This window comes from Cicer arietinum, chromosome 4 (genome assembly GCF_000331145.2).
Source record: "Cicer arietinum cultivar CDC Frontier isolate Library 1 chromosome 4, Cicar.CDCFrontier_v2.0, whole genome shotgun sequence".
In the NCBI taxonomy this organism is placed as follows: domain Eukaryota; kingdom Viridiplantae; phylum Streptophyta; class Magnoliopsida; order Fabales; family Fabaceae; genus Cicer; species Cicer arietinum.
The window spans coordinates 59,266,776-59,285,684 of record NC_021163.2 but is presented as its reverse complement, the minus strand read 5'-3'; the positions used below and the strand labels follow the sequence as shown (position 1 = coordinate 59,285,684).

Sequence of the window (18,909 nt, the reverse complement as noted above, 5' to 3'; positions counted from 1 at the left end):
GACAAACAAAAATTATACATAAGTTTTTACTTTTTTTTTTAATTTAAAAGATGATATCTGTGGATATTTGAAAACCAATCAATATGTAGCAAGTCAATGGATATTAGTATTATTATTCCTCACAAAGACTTGTTGTGAGAATTGATTTTTGTTTTGGAATTTGTGACTTGTTTGTTTCTCTGTTGGACTCTGTTCATGATATATATGTGAGGGTCATAGTGGTTCTAAAACATCTAAGTGATATAATATATAGAGAAACTTCAACAATCAATTGTGTGTTCGATGTCTAAGAAAATTGCAAGCTTATGCATGAAGGTTCGTACCTATGACTTGTGGGTTTATTCTGCTATGTTATAGATGATGTGTTCTGCTTATCACTTTTAATCTCCTCGGCAAAGGTATACTTTGTAATATCATACTTCATATTTTATGCTTGTCAAATTGCATTTTATTACTTCATAGAGTTGATACAATTTTGAACAACTCTTGTGAATTTTCTTTATTTCTTAACTACTTTTCATTTTGAAATCATTGAGCCAATTTGTATTTTTTTTTTTTAATTCTTATTTATGTGTTTTTATAGTAACTTTTTCTTTTGTAACTTATGAAACTCTTGCCATCTTCCTTGAGTAGTTCTATGGCCTAACTTGTCATCATTCTATTTCAATATTTGGTTGGGATACTTGTATATATGTTTGAAAAGCAAGACACTAATTAATTTTATATCATTTTAGTGGTACAATTTTTTAGGTTTGAAATCTAAGCAATTAGAAGATTAAGATTATCAATAATGCTTTTATAGCAGGTAATTTTTGGCCGATTTTTATTTTGTATTTTTAACATTAGCGTGAGATTCACCGACGCTAAATAGCGTTGGATAAACCGACAAAAGTGGTCGGCCATTATGTCAACAGTTGTAGCAGATTAGCGTCGGTCATGTGGACGCGCGCATGCGTCAGTCATGTGGACGCGCTCATGCGTCAGACAGCTAAACCGACGCAACAATTTAGATTCGGACCTTTTTGCCTGAGCAACCATGCAGACGCTAAATCATTCTTGGTGTCCGTTTTGCCTTTTAGGGGAGTTATGAGCCGACGCTAAAAATAGTTTGTCTAGTTGTCTTTGTTGTAAATGCATCAATAAAATCAATAAGTAAATTCTTCGCATTAAATATTTTGGTATCAACGTTATCCATCCTTATAATAATTTAACAAAATTGATTTAAAAATGATAATAATATCTTCGATATTTGGTATAAAAAAGATATTCAGAATTTCGAATATTTTAAATTTCAAATATAACATTTTTTTCTTTAGTATTTTGAAATGAAAAAATTCAGAGTTCCAAATATTTTGAATACAACAATCGGATATATAAATTATATCCTGAGTTTTTTTATATATAAAAAAAAAAAAACCAAGTATTGAAACATATTTTTGTATTCCAAAAGTTTTAATTACTGATTTTGAGTTCCGAATTGTTAAAAAAATCTGAGAAAGAATTTTGGGAAGTTTGAGGATTTGTTATATGAAAGGGCAAAAGTGGGATTTAAACTAATTATAGGAGTGTACTAGTATATAGTATCTCCTAAATCAACTTACTCAATAAACCTGCCAAAAAATAAATTTACTCATTAAAAAAAATATTATTTTTGTTGGGGTGAGAGAGGCTCGAACTCTCGACCTCAGGATAACTCTTAGCTATGAGACCTACGCGCTAGCCAACTGCGCCACCACCCCTTCATGTTGAAGTAGCTTACCATATATTATTTATATACTTATGTAACTTCTCCAATGATTACAAGTTTTTAGAAAGGTTTGTGTTTGACTGTTTCAGTTTCAACCCTTGTCACAACTTATGGCCTCACGTATGAATGAATGATCTCATGCATGTTGGAATGAATCTTATTCAGGATTTCAAGTATGAATGAAGAAATTCATTTTACATTGAAAATTAATTTACTAAACCAATAAAAATATAATGCAAAGACTTACAAAGTACATCACGTATTCAAAATTTGGGTTAAAATGTGATATTATCTTCAAAATATAGTATTTATCTTCTACATGCAATTGCATAAATTAATTCATCGAGATAATTGAGATTTATTTAAAAGATTGATATATCATAACATTTTTTTTAAACACACGAGCAATAGATCATGGATCGAATCCTTACCAAATGGTTAAGGGTCCAATTCATCTACCACTTTGTGACAAACACCATTGATAAAATATAGTAATTGTTGGGACTAGATGCAGGTGTGCCTAGTAAATTCTTCTACTATTTTTCTTTTCTTTTCTGAGGTAACAAGAGAAAAGGCCCAAACTAGTATTGGCCCAAAACGTTTTAGAGAGGCTATTTTTTTTTTTTTTACAATTGTTTTTGAGGAAAACGATGATACTCAAATCTCAGATAGAAAAAACTGATTTAGTGAACGCTTATAAAAACACATTATACGAAGTACTTCATAAATTAACAATATAATATAAATATGGAATTTATCTCCAAAGTTGTAACTTGGTGATATGATTGCAAGGGGAAAATTTTGTCCTGTACCCATCACATTTTACTTTTATCCCATAAATATAAGTAAATGACATTTTTGCTCTCCTATAAATTTTAATATTTATAAAAAAAAGAAATTAATTTTACCAGAAATTAATTTTATCAGAAATTAATTTTTAAAATTTTTCGGTACACATCATTTATTCCGAAAAACTATTTATAAGTTTTCCGGTAATAAAGTTACACTCTGGAAATATTTTTCTAAGTTTTCCGGTGAAGTAATTACCGGAAACCTTTTTCCAATATTTCTGGTAAAGAAGTTAAATTTCGGAAAACTTTTTTCAAGTTTTTCGATAAAGTTGTTATATTATAGAAAAACATTTTTCAAGTTTTTCGAAAAAGAAGTTATTTAAAAAAAAATTGATGTTTTCCGGTACAAAAGGAGTTTGTCGGAAAACTTGTGAAGAAGTTTTTTGGTACACACCAAATTTTATTTTTTAAAAACAATATCAGAAAACTTTAAATAAATTTTCCGGTAAAAACCTTTTGTATCGGAAAACTTAAAAAAATCAAATATGGAAGTACAAAAAATCAAAAGTATATTTAGCATTTTTAAAAATTTATGGGAGTATAGGTATAAATATGGGAGTACAAGATAAATTTTTCTTGCGAGGGTTATAGAATTTAATTAAAAAATATTTCATAACTTGTACGCAGACGGATCTGAAGACTAGCATGGGCCTGATATATATATATATATATATATATATATATATATAAAGTGTGATGTTACATTGGTTTATTATGGCTATTTTGAATTCTGTGTTATAATTTTTATTTCTGTCACAATTGGAGTAATAGAATAATGTATGGTAAAAATATCTAATATTAACACTCTGTATTTCTTTTTACATTTGCTTTTATTGCTATTTTATCATTTTATAAATATGTTCTTTGGGATTTTTGGTCTTGCTAAAATAGATAATAATAATAATAATAATAATAATAATAATAATAATAATAATAATAATAATAATAATAATAATAATAATAATTTCCTTATATCAATTTGAATTTGTAGAATATTTTTATGATTATTTAATATTATTACACTTGTCTTATATTATACTTCATTTGGGTTATATACTATTTTTAAGAAAATCATTGTGTATTAATTTTTAAGAAAGTAGTTTGTTGATTTGAATTAGTGCAAAAAAAGTAGTTAAGATTTCATGAATGATCTAAAATGACAAATCGAATGAGATATGCAATTTCAAATGAGATGTATAATATAAATTACCAAAAAGAAATAAAAAATTAACCTCCTTCTAATGAATTTTTAGACCCGTTCATGTTTATACGTATATACAGATTCTGTAATACAAAAAATATTATGAACATTCTCTTTTTAGTATTTTTAATTTTTATTGGATAAAATCTATTTTACGTGGGATCAATTTTTAAAGTGTAGGTCTCATGTTGATTTATAAAATAAGAGAAAAATAAGAGAATGAGTGTTAAAATAAGTGTAGGAGAAAAAAAAATCCTAATACTTTCCATTATTTTTTTAACAAACTAAAATCCTAACAATTTTATATGAGATAATGTTATTGGAATACAAAATTTGACACAAAATAAAATATAAATATAATAATGTGTATCGAAACATAAATATAAAATATAACCTCTATATTTCATATGATAATATATTTATATTCTATTTTAAGTCAAATTTTATATTTCAAAAACTTTTTTCTTTTATACTATGTCTATTCTTGCTGACCACTCTTCCATTTATCCCCATTTATCCTATAAGAGGAAAAGCTTTACTAATTTGGAGGATAGATATATATTCTCATTTCAAATGGGTTTCACTTTCACAATGTTGTCACCAGTGATGTCAACTCTTATATGCTTCATAAACTAATTTAAAATTTAATTTGATCTTATGCTAGAGTTTACAACATACATGATTCTTTAGATCAACTACATAAAGGTGTTCATAAATGCATACAAGATTTTAATCACATCTCTTTTTGGTAGAGGTCATCATATAAATTACATTAGTTGTATAATATTTATAAAACCCACTAATAAAATAGGGTATTATTTTTTATAATCTATCGTAGAGTTGTATCTCTTATTAATATGAGACTTGTATTTTTTTTTAATACATCCTCTCATATTCACACTCAATACTATATTAGATTATGATGCATGTATATATATAAATCGTAGATAGTTTAATCAAATATACTTTAATATCATTTTAAATTTTTATATTAAATTTAATTCATTTTCACATAATTGAATTGTAAGATGAAAAATATTGGTCTTTATAATTTATTATATATATAAAGTTATATGTCTTATCAATCTGACACTTGTTTTTTTGTTTCCTTTCAAATTTGCATTAAAAATTAATTATGAAAATGGTGGAATATGTCCTTAGTTTTTGTTATTGATGAAAGAAAATATTTTGAGGTATTAGATGCTTTTTTCTCCACTTTCATTCTATGTAATATATTATAAGCTCTTTTTAAGAGGAATATGGTAACCTAATTTACAATATTCCTTTTATAGATATTCCTTCAAATAAAATTATGTATGTACATTCCATCGAACACATAATTAGCTAATAGTTCTGACTTTTGATCTTATCTTTGCTTTATATAAGAAATATTTTAATTACTTAATGTAACAAATTGTGGCTAGTTTATGGGGTACATATCCCTCATATAAAGGACGAATTACATACCCCAAAGTGACAGAAAAGGTTCATTTTCTTATATAATTAATAATGAGAAAAAGAAGAGAGTGTAAATTTCCATAAAACCTAACAGAATAAGAATCTAAGCTCACTTTATGTAAAACTTTCAATGTGTGAAATCTCATTCTGCATACCTCAATTAACCACTAAGAGATAACAAAGCATATCCCACTTATTGATTACTATTATTTATTCCCTAATTTACAAGCTTTTTTTTATGGAAATAATTTAAGGAAGTAATATTAATTAATCAAAATAAATGATTTTCTAAAAAACTCTAAAGTGTTCACCTAAAATTAATCGAAGTAATGATATTCTACATTTTTAGTTAATTAGTTAAAAAATATGCACCCCAATTCGCCTCATAACATATTTTTAATGTTTGAAGATGAAAACATGTTATTTTCATATGGAGACTAAAATCGAAAATATAGAAGAAAAAAAATTAGGAATGAAAAACATTATTTTCATTGAAAATTATTTTAACATGATTAACTACTATTTAAAATATGAAAAAACTATTAAAAAAATATATCTTTCTTTTTTACAATTTAATTAATAAGTTTTTATTCAATCTCAACTATAGTAATAAATATTTAAATGATACAAATTACAATATAATCCTCCACTACCAGAAAAATCAATTTAATGACAAAAGTTTAGAGAAGGAAAGAGTTTCCGTCACTAATTTTATTTTCACTTAAATTGTATAGGCTAGTAAGAGTCTAAGAAATCACTAGAATTAGTACTTAATTGGATGAGTTCAAATTCAAGACATGCAAGCATTTAAATGTATACTCTTATAATTACTATAGTTTACGCAAATTAATTAACTATAGCTAACTTGGCTTTAATTTGAAAGAGAGATTCGTACATGTAACATTCTATAGTGGAGTGGTGCTAACTATACTCTCCCTTAATTTGATGATTCTTATTTTTTTTAAATATAAAATTTTGTGGGGGCCTCAAGGAATTAAGTGATTATCCCACCAAGTTTTCTTCTTAATTAAATGAAATTATTTTATTTCACTATAAAAGGAAATAATATGGAATTCAAATATTGCTGATTTGGATTTGTTCTCCAAAATTCGGACAACTGTGCAACTTCACATATATGAAATAATGGCTGTCTTAATCGGACATAAGAAAATTATAAATAACGGCGAATTTATTACCATAATAACCTCATTGATTTGTTTGTTACTTCCTCTATTTTATATTAAGGGTTTGTTTTACACCAACAACAAATTAAATTAAGAAAGAATGAGTTGATGTCTTTACAATCGAATTGACATTTTTAGTGGAAAATGAGGAAGTCGAATTTTTTTCAAATTAGTGGGTCCAAACGAGTAATAGGAATATTAGAGTTGAGAAAAGTTGTGTGAAAACTTGAAACAAGTCGTCAATTTTTTTTTTAAATAGTTGAAATATAACAAATGCGACTTAAAAATAGGAGCGTGAACTGTGGAGTGTACAAAAATAATTATAGAGATAAGATTATAATTAGAGATAAGTATATTCAATATGTTATATGTATAGAAAATTTAAAAATTACTATAATATTACTTGCAGGGCGGGTTCGAGTACGAGGTGGATATCATCACTCTCAATCTGTCCTCAACCCTGAAATTTAATTTCGGGAAAAATCTGCATCCGCACTCAATCAAAGTGGATTTTTTCCGCTCAAACCAAACGAATTTGAATAAGTATCCGCAAATGCGGGTTATGTTGTCATCCCTAACCACATTTTTTAAGTCGCAACAACTTAGGTTTGAATGTTTGTCGGGCCAACACACGGGCAGTTGTAGGTTACGAATTTTTGTTTACAAACTCCTCTTGTAGCATTTCATTTATAAATATAATGAATCAATCAAGTGTTTTACTCACATTTTATCTTTTAGTTTTGAGTACTCTTATCCTTTATGTTTTATTCGTCGTTTAGTTCTCAAAACAACACTAATCATATTTAACACTCTTTAAAGAATTCATATCCAAAAATATATTTCATTTCTTTGTGTAATCACTTGAACATAAGAGAATTATGGTTGCTATTAGACAATTTCCTCTCCAGACTTTACAGTTTGGCAACAAGGCTGTTTTTTTTTTTTTTTAACCATATTATTAATGCAAATATTAATGGACTATGATAGTTACTTATCTCCGCTAAAACCTTTATGATCATTTATTCCAACAACTTCAGCATCAATAGCATCCTGATTTTCAATCCTAGAAGCTCTAGCTGCTAAAAGTATCACAAAGTCCTTATCTACACCCTTAACAAACACCTCAATCAATTTTCTATCACCACTAAACTTATTCAAAATGAGAGTTCTAATTTTACCACTGCAAAGAACATCCATTCCAACCATTTCTTCAATAGCTGTCATTCCTTTTGTGATTGCACCTTGATGTGAAAACCTATGAGAACTAATAGCCATTGTAACAGACAAAACCATTGGTAATGCAATTGAAATTCCACCAATCAAAAGCACTAAAAGATTGTCAATTCCATCTCTTTACTTTCTATGTTGTATTGGATACATCATTATAAGATCAATAAGAATTCCAATAGCAATTGAATAAATGCAAAAAATTCCAATAGACGTAAGCACCTTTTGAAAGTGTCCAACTTGTGGTAGCCATCAACACGACTGTATATGAATCTGAATCTGAAACTTCTTGGGTAGCGCATGCTTCATCTTCTTCTGTTTTCCTCCTTTGCTAGCCCAACATTCTCGAGTAAAATGTTCAAACTTATCACATTTGTAACATTGCACATTCTTCTTATCAAAGTTTTTTTATTTTTCTTTTGATTTACCACTTGTATTGCTCCTTTCTGATGAATACTTTAACTCGTCATCAAATTCCTTGAACTTATTCTTCTTCCATTTCCTTTTATGATATCCTTTCTTGTAATCTTGCGCTACTAGTGCCCGATCTTCTGCTTTAACTCCACTTCTTTCTTCCATTCTCAACTCTCTTGCTTCTATAGTTCCCTACAACTCTTCAAGACTCAAGATGGAAATGTCTTTAGATTCTTCAATCGTACACACAACATAATCGAACCTGGGATTCAAAGATCTCAATACCTTTTCACATAGTTTCTGTTTAGTAAGTTTCTCACCACAACTAGTCATCTGATTTGTGTTACTCTTCAATCTTGGAATCAGATCTGAAACTTTTTCATGCTCATCCATTTGCAGCAATTTGAATTGTTTCTGTAAGGTTGGCAATTTCACGTTCTTGACCTTCGTTCCTCCAGAATAGCACTTCTCAAGAATGTTCCAGGCTTTCTTTGCATTTCTTGCATCAGAAATTTTGTCAAAGTTAGTTGTGTTAAGGTATTGGTGAAGAATAAAGGTGGCTTTGCAATATTTCTTCTTGTTTTCTTTGAATCTTGATATATGTGCCTCTGTTGGATTGACTCCCAGCTCTTTAAAACCATTTTCTATGATTTCTAACACTTCTTGAAATCCAAATAGTGCACGAATTTGCATTCTCCATCTATCCCAATCTTTTCCATTAAAATGTGGCATATGGGCTGGAAAATTTCCATTGTTTGCACTTGAACTCATCTTCACTTTACTCGTGTTTAATCCTCACATTTCACTCGTGTTTAATCCTTACACTTCACTCGTGTTTATCACTTTGATTTGGTTTTTCCCAACCAAGCTCTGATACCATTTGTTAGCGCTCACGCTATTCTAATTCAAATGCAAGAAAAATAAGAAAATATGATAGAATATGAATAAATGAACTTAAGAGAGTTATCTTTTTTGAGTAATGGTTATGCTATTTATACATAGCTTTTATCATATTATTTCTAACTAACTTCTACCTACCTACCTAACTAAACAAGTGGTTAGCTAGTTAGTTGATTACATACAATCAAACTAACTTGAATTACACAAACTGAATACGGAGATCGTTTAACTTTCTCCGTTTTTCTAAACTCAAAAAAGTTGTTTATAAATATAAGTCATTTTACAATTTATTAGACATATCTATTGTTTGTTTTACAAATATATCCCTTATTAATTGTATTAATTTGTCTTATAGATAAAAAACAATATTGAATATATTTATACAAAAATAAATAATTTAGTAATAATAATAATTATATACAAGATATATACATGCATTAATTACATTTTCAATTTTCTTTTAATATATGTTTCGGCACCACTAGATTTCCCCAAAAAAACTACATGTCTTTGTCAATTGACTTTGTTGCTTGCATAAAGAGAGGCATACAGCTACGTGCACTCACTCTTTGGATGCCCAAAGGCATACAAGTTTTGCTTTTTTACTGTTCTTTGTTCATTAATTTCTAAAGCTTAGGACCATTATGTTTTTTTGTTTTTGTTTTTTTTTTATTACTAAATTAGGACCATTATATGTTGATGGAGCATATATATGCTAGATTAATCAGTTCTAACAATATATGCATAGAAATTACATGGATAATTTTTTAGTTTTGTAGTTGAACAACGAATCTGTACAACATTGACGTGGAATACTTTTTTTTTTTTTTTTTGAAAACTGAGTATTCCTGTTCTTGCAACATTGCATTACTAATTCCTTGCATATTACCATAAATATAAATTAAAAAACTTAGATTTTATTGAGAATGCCCAAAAGTCATGCAAATTTTCCATATTTATTTAATTTTTAAGTAATTGAAAATTTGTTTTTATTTTACTTTACAGGTAACCGTACTATTTTTTTATGGATATCAAAATTTTCTCTAAAATTATTACATTGTTGTATTTTTAGGACTCGCATTAGTGACAGTAGAGTATTAATATATCTTTTTACTTTATAAGTTGTTTTGTGTTAAAAAAAATTAAATTAGTAATAAAAATTAAAGACCCAAAAACATAAAATTGTCTTTGATTTCATTTTCAAATCTTAGTGATAAAAGAAATTAGAGATAAAAATGATTTTGTAATTTTAAATTTCATTATTAATTCAATTTTTTCTAATAGTAATTATAGATATGGAAGAATAATATGTATTAAGTATTCTTTTAACAAAGCATGAAGGTTATATTGTTAAGAAATATGGAATCCATGAAAATATGAGAGAAAAGCTTGAAAACTTATTGTATTGATTGTAGTAGATATGAAATACAAAAATGAATCTCTATGACTTATATACTAACTAAGCTTATACATTAAATAACAAGTAATCTTAACAAACTATATTCTCATCATTAGGACAATAACATAAATAATATTATTCAATCATTTTCTAATTATGTTTCAATATTATATTTGACAAAATAAATAAACTACTTATAGCTTGTAAGTTCAAATTATAAAAAAAACTTGTTTGATAGCAACTATTTCGTTATGAGCTTATACTTTTTTTAATAACTTTTAGTGTTTTTTATAAGTAATTTTAAGTAATTTTTGAGTTTATAATTTATTATTATTTTTATCAATTTTATTTTTATTAATATAACTAAAATCCATGTTTTATTCCTTAATTATAATTTACAATATACATATATCATATATAAAAGAAAGAGAATGTACAATATGTTCCATTATTCTAGTAAGATATTATTTTTTGTTTATTGTTGTTAAATTTCACTATTACATGATTGACATATATACATTGAATATATTTTAAAATCATTTTTTAGTGAATAAACATTAATTTAATAATAATAAATATATCATATTAAAAAATTTGAAATTATTAAAAAATAAATTTAAAATTATTTAAGACAATCAATACAAGTTTTATTATTAATTAAAAATTCACTTTTGTATCATTTCATATTTTTAATCTATTTGAACTATTATGATACCAAACAAGTCAAATAACTTATTTGCTTTTAATTATTTTTAAACTACTTTTTTCGTCGGTGTTATCCAGTAGACGGTGTGAAAAGTTCACACTTCACATCAAACATTCTATATAGCCGATGTAAGTTGTATTTCAATATGATATTTCACATCAAATGTGTATTTTTGTCGATGTAAAAATATTTTTCACATCGATTGTTTGTCACACTTTACATCGTTAAATTTCACATCGTCTACATATCTGATGTAAAATATTCATATTTGATTAATATAATTTTTTTCAGCACTAATATGGACTACACTATATTTACTAAACACTTGAATTAGTTTATCTGTTATCAATTAATTTATTTACTATCAACTGTAAGTTCGTTATCTATCAACTAGTTCATTAACTATCAACTAATTTTACTAAATATAGTGAAAAAGTTATTGTTTCCATACCAAATTTTTTTAAAAATATTTATTTTAAAATTCATGTAAAATAAATATTTTTTGTGCAAACAATAATCCTAGCTTTTTGGAGGAGTATTATTGATGATAGATTTGACAAGGCGGCTGGTTAAGGATATTTAGGTGTGAGTGTGGAGGACCATCAAACCTACAATGCCCATGTGATGCCATATGGGCAACTCAGAATTTCAAGCAACAAAAAGAACAACTATGTTGCTTCTCTTAACATTATTAATAGGATGTATATATGATCCTCTTGTGTGGTCCTCTTGAAATTCAGTAGCTCTTTACGGGCCCAATCATTTATTAACTGATTTGGTACACATCCAAATGGCAATTCATTATGAGATTAGATCATGTCATGATGCAAATTTTTCATGGATAACCTCTCTACTTCCTTAGTCTATTTTATCATTTTTTTAGGTGTATGATTGTTACTAAATTAATATTTGGTTCCTTTTAATCCAAACTTTATTTAATTGTATTGATTTCTCTTTAATTTTATTTTATTTTAATTTTTTATTGGATTAACGTATTATGTAGTCTTATTCAACACTGATAATTTTCAACACCGGTAATTTTTACGAATCTCAATAATATATCAAATAATTTTATATTCTTTTTCACAGCACCCACAGAGGATCCATGGATTGATGGAGTAGCCTTGCGGGAGAGGTTTCGTAGAATGTACAATTTGCCAATTGCTAGGGGTGTTTGGTACAATGGATGAGAAGAGATGGGAGATAAGGAGAATAGAGATATATTTAGTTCAAAAATAAAATGAGTTTTAATACTTTTATGTTTGATTCAAGGGGATGAGAGGTATTTTAATGGCATAATTGATCTCGCAGTCATTTAACTTAATTTCAGGTAACACTTCAATCATGTATCTTTTTTATTTCTTCTCAATTTAGTGTTTTATTTAATTTTAAGTAACAATTTGATCATTTATATCTTAAAATGTCAACAATGTTATCATTTCTTTACAAAAACTTAGAAAATTCATCAAAATGTTCAAACAAACTCATAAAATTCAATACTAATTTCAAGAAAAATCATATATTCATCAAATGCATAACTCAAATATTCAAATAAACTCATATTTCCATCTCCAGCAACATCAAATTCATCAAATAAAGAATGAAAATATGAGTTTATTTGAACATTTGAGTTATGAATTTGATAAAATTTGCATTATATTGAAGATGATAATTAATTTTATGGTTTTGTTTGAAAATTTTGATGATTTTTTGTTAAAAAATTTTAACATTGTTGATATTTTAATACATAAAGGATCAAATTGTTACTTAAAATTAAATAAAAGACTAAATCGAAAAGAAAAAAAGATAAAAGACTGAAGTGTTACATGAAATTAAGTTAATGGACCGCATAAGCAATTATGCCTATTTTAGTTTATATTTTAGTTATATTAACTTCTTCATCTCCCCTCCAAACCCCAAGGTGAATGAAGGGGTATTAAAGACATATTTGCTTAACAATCTAGGGAAATGTTTTCAATTTATATTTGATTCAAGATGATGAGAGGTATTTTAAATGGTTTTTAAGTTATATTGACTCCCTCCCCTCCAAATCTCCTTAAAATGGAGGGAGAGCAAAAATTACTTAATGAGTGATTTTGCTCCATCTTAAAATTTGAACCAAACACGAGAAGAGATTTTGGCTCCCTCTTTTTCCCTTCAACCAAACACAAAGATGAATTTTAGCTCCCTCCCCTCCCTCATAAAAGTATAGAAAAATATAATTAATATGGAAATTTTGTATATTGATAAGAAGAATAGTTGATTGCATCAAGTTACAATAAACCTTATATAGCCAATAAGAATAAGAATAAGTAAGAAATGTATAACTAATTAACAAGTGTAACCAAACTAATTAATTAATAAAAGTAACCAACTAGTTTATACAATATATGTCGCAAGTGGAATGTACTAATTACTACATTTCTAGCTTCGAAAATTCAAAAAGAAACATCGATAGAACATAAAAAATGCATTAGCTGAAAGAATGTGAAATGTTAAAATACATCATCCGAAAGAATATGAAACGCCGAAATTCATTACAGAAGAAACATGAAACACTGAAAAGAATATTGGCCGAAAGAATTTGAGATGTCGGAAATACATCGACCGAAAGGAATATAAATTTTGCTTAATAATCTATTATTTTTATGGATAGAGACTATTCATTAAGTTGATAAAATGATATTTATTTCAACGTCTATCCATTATTTTTATGGATAGAATATAAAAAAGCAACTAGGTTAAATTTAAGAAATAAAATGGGAACCTCCTTGTATGTGCATAACCATTTTTTTTTTGTCATCTTGAAAACAATTTTGTCCATTTTTTTGTTATTGATTGAAAAATGAAACTTCACAACAACAAAAAAAAAAATCAATACTCTCCTAAAATGTAGATCTTGCACTTCTCCATTTTCATCTTGTTTCTCTTTTTTATTTATTTTTTTTTTTTATGTGGTGATTGAATTATCTTTTAGAAGCTTCACAATGATAAATTAATAAATATTATGGAATACCATATTAGAAATCATAGGATCATAGAGTTGTAGATAAATCTCGTAGAGAAAATAGCTTGAGAGCTTGATACAATAAATTTTTTTTTAAAAATTTCATATTAAAATGATGATAAAAGATTAAAAAAAAAATTCACATGAAATATTCTATATATAAAACTACTATAGACTTAACAAACTAATCATTACTAACTATCTCTAATTAACTTTATTAAATAAACTAGTTTGTATAATATATATTATTTAATTAATAATTTTAATCATCTTATTTTGATATTTTCAATAATAGAAAAAGAGGAAAATGATTTCTAGAGTCCTTTTGGTTCAACGAATGGGATGCGAAAGATTTTAAAGAAGGTGAATGAAGGGGTATTAAAGACATATTTGCTTAACAATCTAGGGAAATGTTTTCAATTTATATTTGATTCAAGATGATGAGAGGTATTTTAAATGGTTTTTAAGTTATATTGACTACCTCCCCTCCAAATCTCCTTAAAATGGAGGGAGAGCAAAAATTACTTAATGAGTGATTTTGCTCCATCTTAAAATTTGAACCAAACACGAGAAGAGATTTTGGCTCCCTCTTTTTCCCTTCAACCAAACACAAAGATGAATTTTAGCTCCCTCCCCTCCCTCATAAAAGTATAGAAAAATATAATTAATATGGAAATTTTGTATATTGATAAGAAGAATAGTTGATTGCATCAAGTTACAATAAACCTTATATAGCCAATAAGAATAAGAATAAGTAAGAAATGTATAACTAATTAACAAGTGTAACCAAACTAATTAATTAATAAAAGTAACCAACTAGTTTATACAATATATGTCGCAAGTGGAATGTACTAATTACTACATTTCTAGCTTCGAAAATTCAAAAAGAAACATCGATAGAACATAAAAAATGCATTAGCTGAAAGAATGTGAAATGTTAAAATACATCATCCGAAAGAATATGAAACGCCGAAATTCATTACAGAAGAAACATGAAACACTGAAAAGAATATTGGCCGAAAGAATTTGAGATGTCGGAAATACATCGACCGAAAGGAATATAAATTTTGCTTAATAATCTATTATTTTTATGGATAGAGACTATTCATTAAGTTGATAAAATGATATTTATTTCAACGTCTATCCATTATTTTTATGGATAGAATATAAAAAAGCAACTAGGTTAAATTTAAGAAATAAAATGGGAACCTCCTTGTATGTGCATAACCATTTTTTTTTTGTCATCTTGAAAACAATTTTGTCCATTTTTTTGTTATTGATTGAAAAATGAAACTTCACAACAACAAAAAAAAAAATCAATACTCTCCTAAAATGTAGATCTTGCACTTCTCCATTTTCATCTTGTTTCTCTTTTTTATTTATTTTTTTTTTTTATGTGGTGATTGAATTATCTTTTAGAAGCTTCACAATGATAAATTAATAAATATTATGGAATACCATATTAGAAATCATAGGATCATAGAGTTGTAGATAAATCTCGTAGAGAAAATAGCTTGAGAGCTTGATACAATAAATTTTTTTTTAAAAATTTCATATTAAAATGATGATAAAAGATTAAAAAAAAAATTCACATGAAATATTCTATATATAAAACTACTATAGACTTAACAAACTAATCATTACTAACTATCTCTAATTAACTTTATTAAATAAACTAGTTTGTATAATATATATTATTTAATTAATAATTTTAATCATCTTATTTTGATATTTTCAATCTCTACAACAACTAAAAAAATTATCAATTATCAACTTTGTTAAAACAAAATTATAAATAAAATAAATGACAATTTTTTCGCAAATAACTTAACTGCTTGCATCGAAAGGGCATTGTTAAACATAAAAGAAAAAAATCCTTCAGAGTACGAATAATAATATTAAAATAAACAATAAAGAAGACTTGGGAATATTTGCACATTTAAATAAATGTAATTTTGTTCTTGCAATAGAACATTAAAAAAATGGTTAGGGTGAAGAATCTGGTTACAAAATGTTAGGAAAAGAAACTCAAGAAAAATAAAGAAGAAGTATATGGCAATCAGCTGTCATTTCTAGATTCTAATTTGCTTTATAGAACAAAAGATCTTCATTTGATGAACAAATATAATTTTCCCAATTTTTAAATGTTGAGACATAGATCGTAGTATATATTTGTGTAATTAGTGTTAATATAATATAGTTCTGTGTCTTTGAAGGGTTAATTTATAGTATTAATATGTTGTCCTTGTCGACCACTCACATACGTGTTCGTACACGTACATAAAAACAAGTAACATTTTTTTGCTATAATATTAGTTTAATAAATTGTTCCTGAATGTTGGCATCAATTAAATTAGCCATACGCCAAGCTTAGGAGATACGAATATATATTAGTAGCTCCTAATAATTTTTAAATAAATTAAGTGTGTGTTTGATTTAAGTTGCCGATTTCAATTGGGTATTTTCTCTTTTTCACCATAGATTATAAAAACTCTAAAGAAAATAAATATAAATTAATTTTGTCTTATGAGTGTTACTACTCTGTATTTTATTGATATCAAATTATTCTTCAAAAAAAATTGTGATAAAAATATGAAAAAGAATTAAAAAATATTAAAAGATCAGGATTTACAAATCACAACTCTATTTTTATATGTTTATGCACATGACTTAAAAAGTATAGAATAATTTACTATTTTTTTAGATTAAATTATATTTGTGATTAGAATATATTTAAAATAGGTGAACACTACTCAAAATTTAATTAGTAAGAAGGACAAGGTATAATTTATCTTTCACTCTGACCTATGTCAGTAAATATAGCGACCATGACAAGAGAGAGTTTTATTTTTCAAATTTCAAGTCATTGATTTTTGTCATTTTTAATTTTAGTAGTCAAAATAAAATATTTTAAAAAAATTTATAGTAATTAATATAGTATTATCAATATTTTAAAGTGATCAAGAATTCTGACAAACTTATATATATACATTCTAAAATGATCAGAAAATTTTCTGAATACAAAAATCTAATTAAACAATATATATTTATTATTTTTAAATTTCTCTTTTACATAAATTTATGTGCAACACACAGCAACTATAATAATTAAATTATATTTGTATTTATATGATATATCTATTATTATGTTTAAATAACACTATTGTATAAATCTTCTTTTTTGTTTTAGAGAATATTGATCAAATGATAAAGAAAAAGACAATAAGTCATTGTGCGCTCTTAATCACAATTTATTGAATTGAATATAAACAAAAATCTTCGTTTCTATATATTAGATGGAAATCTATAATCTATATGGATAAAAGAAATTTTGAACATATTTAATTAATTGAAATTGTTTTTATCACGTTGAAAATGATATATATATCTATAATAAAAAGAAAATGATATATATGATAACATAAAAAAATTGACTTCATAGAAAAGTACTGAAAATTACCTTTAAGGGTGTCCAATTATTCCCAATGATGAGAACGTAACAGAAACAAGAACAGCTACAACATCTAAAAGGGTAGCCCCCACAATCTTCACGTGGACATCTCGTGTTATCTATGTGATTGATTCACAAATTATTGTAGCTGAGCAAGATACCATTTTTTTCTCTTCTATTTTTTTTTTATTAAATAAATTATATTCCCTAGGCTCTCTACTACACATTACACAATATATACAAAAATAAAAATAAGGCCTGCATTAAAATTAAGCCACAAAAAAGATACTCCAAAATCTCTATCAAACTAAACCCCACGGCTAGTACTTTCTACATGCCCTAAGGTCACCCCATATCATATGTAGTCACATTTTAAAAAAAGTTATGCCCCACAAAACTAGATTCTATATGCCAAAGTGAAACATGCCCCATATAAATCACTTTTAATTAATTCAAAGAAAATTGTATTTTTCTCTTGTTTTATTTTAGCCTCATAATCACTTTTTGACACATATATATACCCCTTCACACCTTCTCATTTCTCTCAACCAAAACCAAAAATCCCTTCATTCTAAATCATCTCAATTCTCTTGTTCTACTAAAAAAAATATTTTTTTTACTAAAAAAAAATATTAAATACCAATAAATTCATCACACACACAAAAAAAAAAGATATTAGATAGATAAGAAAAAATGTCAGGTGTTTGGGTGTTTAAGAATGGTGTGTTTCGTTTGGTGGAGAATCCTCAAGGAGAAGATGGAAGAAATGGGAAGAGAAAGATGTTGGTTCATTTGCCAACAGGGGAAGTGGTAACTTCTTATGCTTTTCTTGAGAGAATATTGATGGGTTTAGGTTGGGAGAGGTACTATGATGGAGATCCTGATTTATACCAATTTCATAAACACTCTTCTATTGACCTAATTTCTCTACCTAAAGATTTTTCAAAGTTCAATTCCATCAATATGTATGATATTGTCATAAAGAACCCTAATGTTTTCCATGTTAGGGATAAGTGAGTTCATTTGGCTACTACCACTAGCTAAGTAGCTAGCTAGCTCATGCATTTATCTTTGATTTTTTTTTTTTATTGGGGTTTTTAGATTTATTTTCATGCTTGTGTGCCTCTATACATATATAGCTAGCTAGAGTTTTGTGGAAACTCTAGTGATTTATAAGCTTGTTGGTTTTCATTTGTTTTTGTTCATAAGAGAGTGAATAAGTAACTATAGATGATTGATGTATGACTAGTGTATATTTGCTTGGAGTGCTTTTTGTAACATGTTGAGTATTGATTTCTAATAATAACATTATTCCTTGCATTTCAATAATTTCTTTTATATATATATATATATATATATATATA

General features: G+C 26.4%; 1 protein-coding gene and 1 non-coding gene across 2 annotated transcripts; one reads left to right on the top strand and one right to left on the bottom strand.

Annotated features, from left to right (window-relative positions):
- Nucleotides 1–1,655: 1,655 nt before the first annotated feature.
- Nucleotides 1,656–1,739, bottom strand: TRNAM-CAU (transfer RNA methionine (anticodon CAU)). The gene is given in 2 exon segments: nucleotides 1,656–1,691; nucleotides 1,702–1,739. It is a non-coding gene; the product is annotated as a tRNA-Met (tRNA).
- A 16,332-nt stretch (nucleotides 1,740–18,071) lies between these two features.
- On the top strand, nucleotides 18,072–18,869 carry LOC101489303 (flowering-promoting factor 1-like protein 2). Its single transcript, XM_004498532.4, has one exon. The coding sequence runs from the start codon at nucleotides 18,239–18,241 to the stop codon at nucleotides 18,560–18,562; it is 324 nt and encodes a 107-aa protein (XP_004498589.1). The 5' UTR covers nucleotides 18,072–18,238; the 3' UTR covers nucleotides 18,563–18,869.
- Nucleotides 18,870–18,909: the final 40 nt, after the last annotated feature.

Coding starts and splice junctions, on each gene's coding strand:
- LOC101489303 (XM_004498532.4), top strand. CDS start 18,239: ATGTCAGGTGTTTGGGTGTTTAAGAATGGTGTGTTTCGTTTGGTGGAG.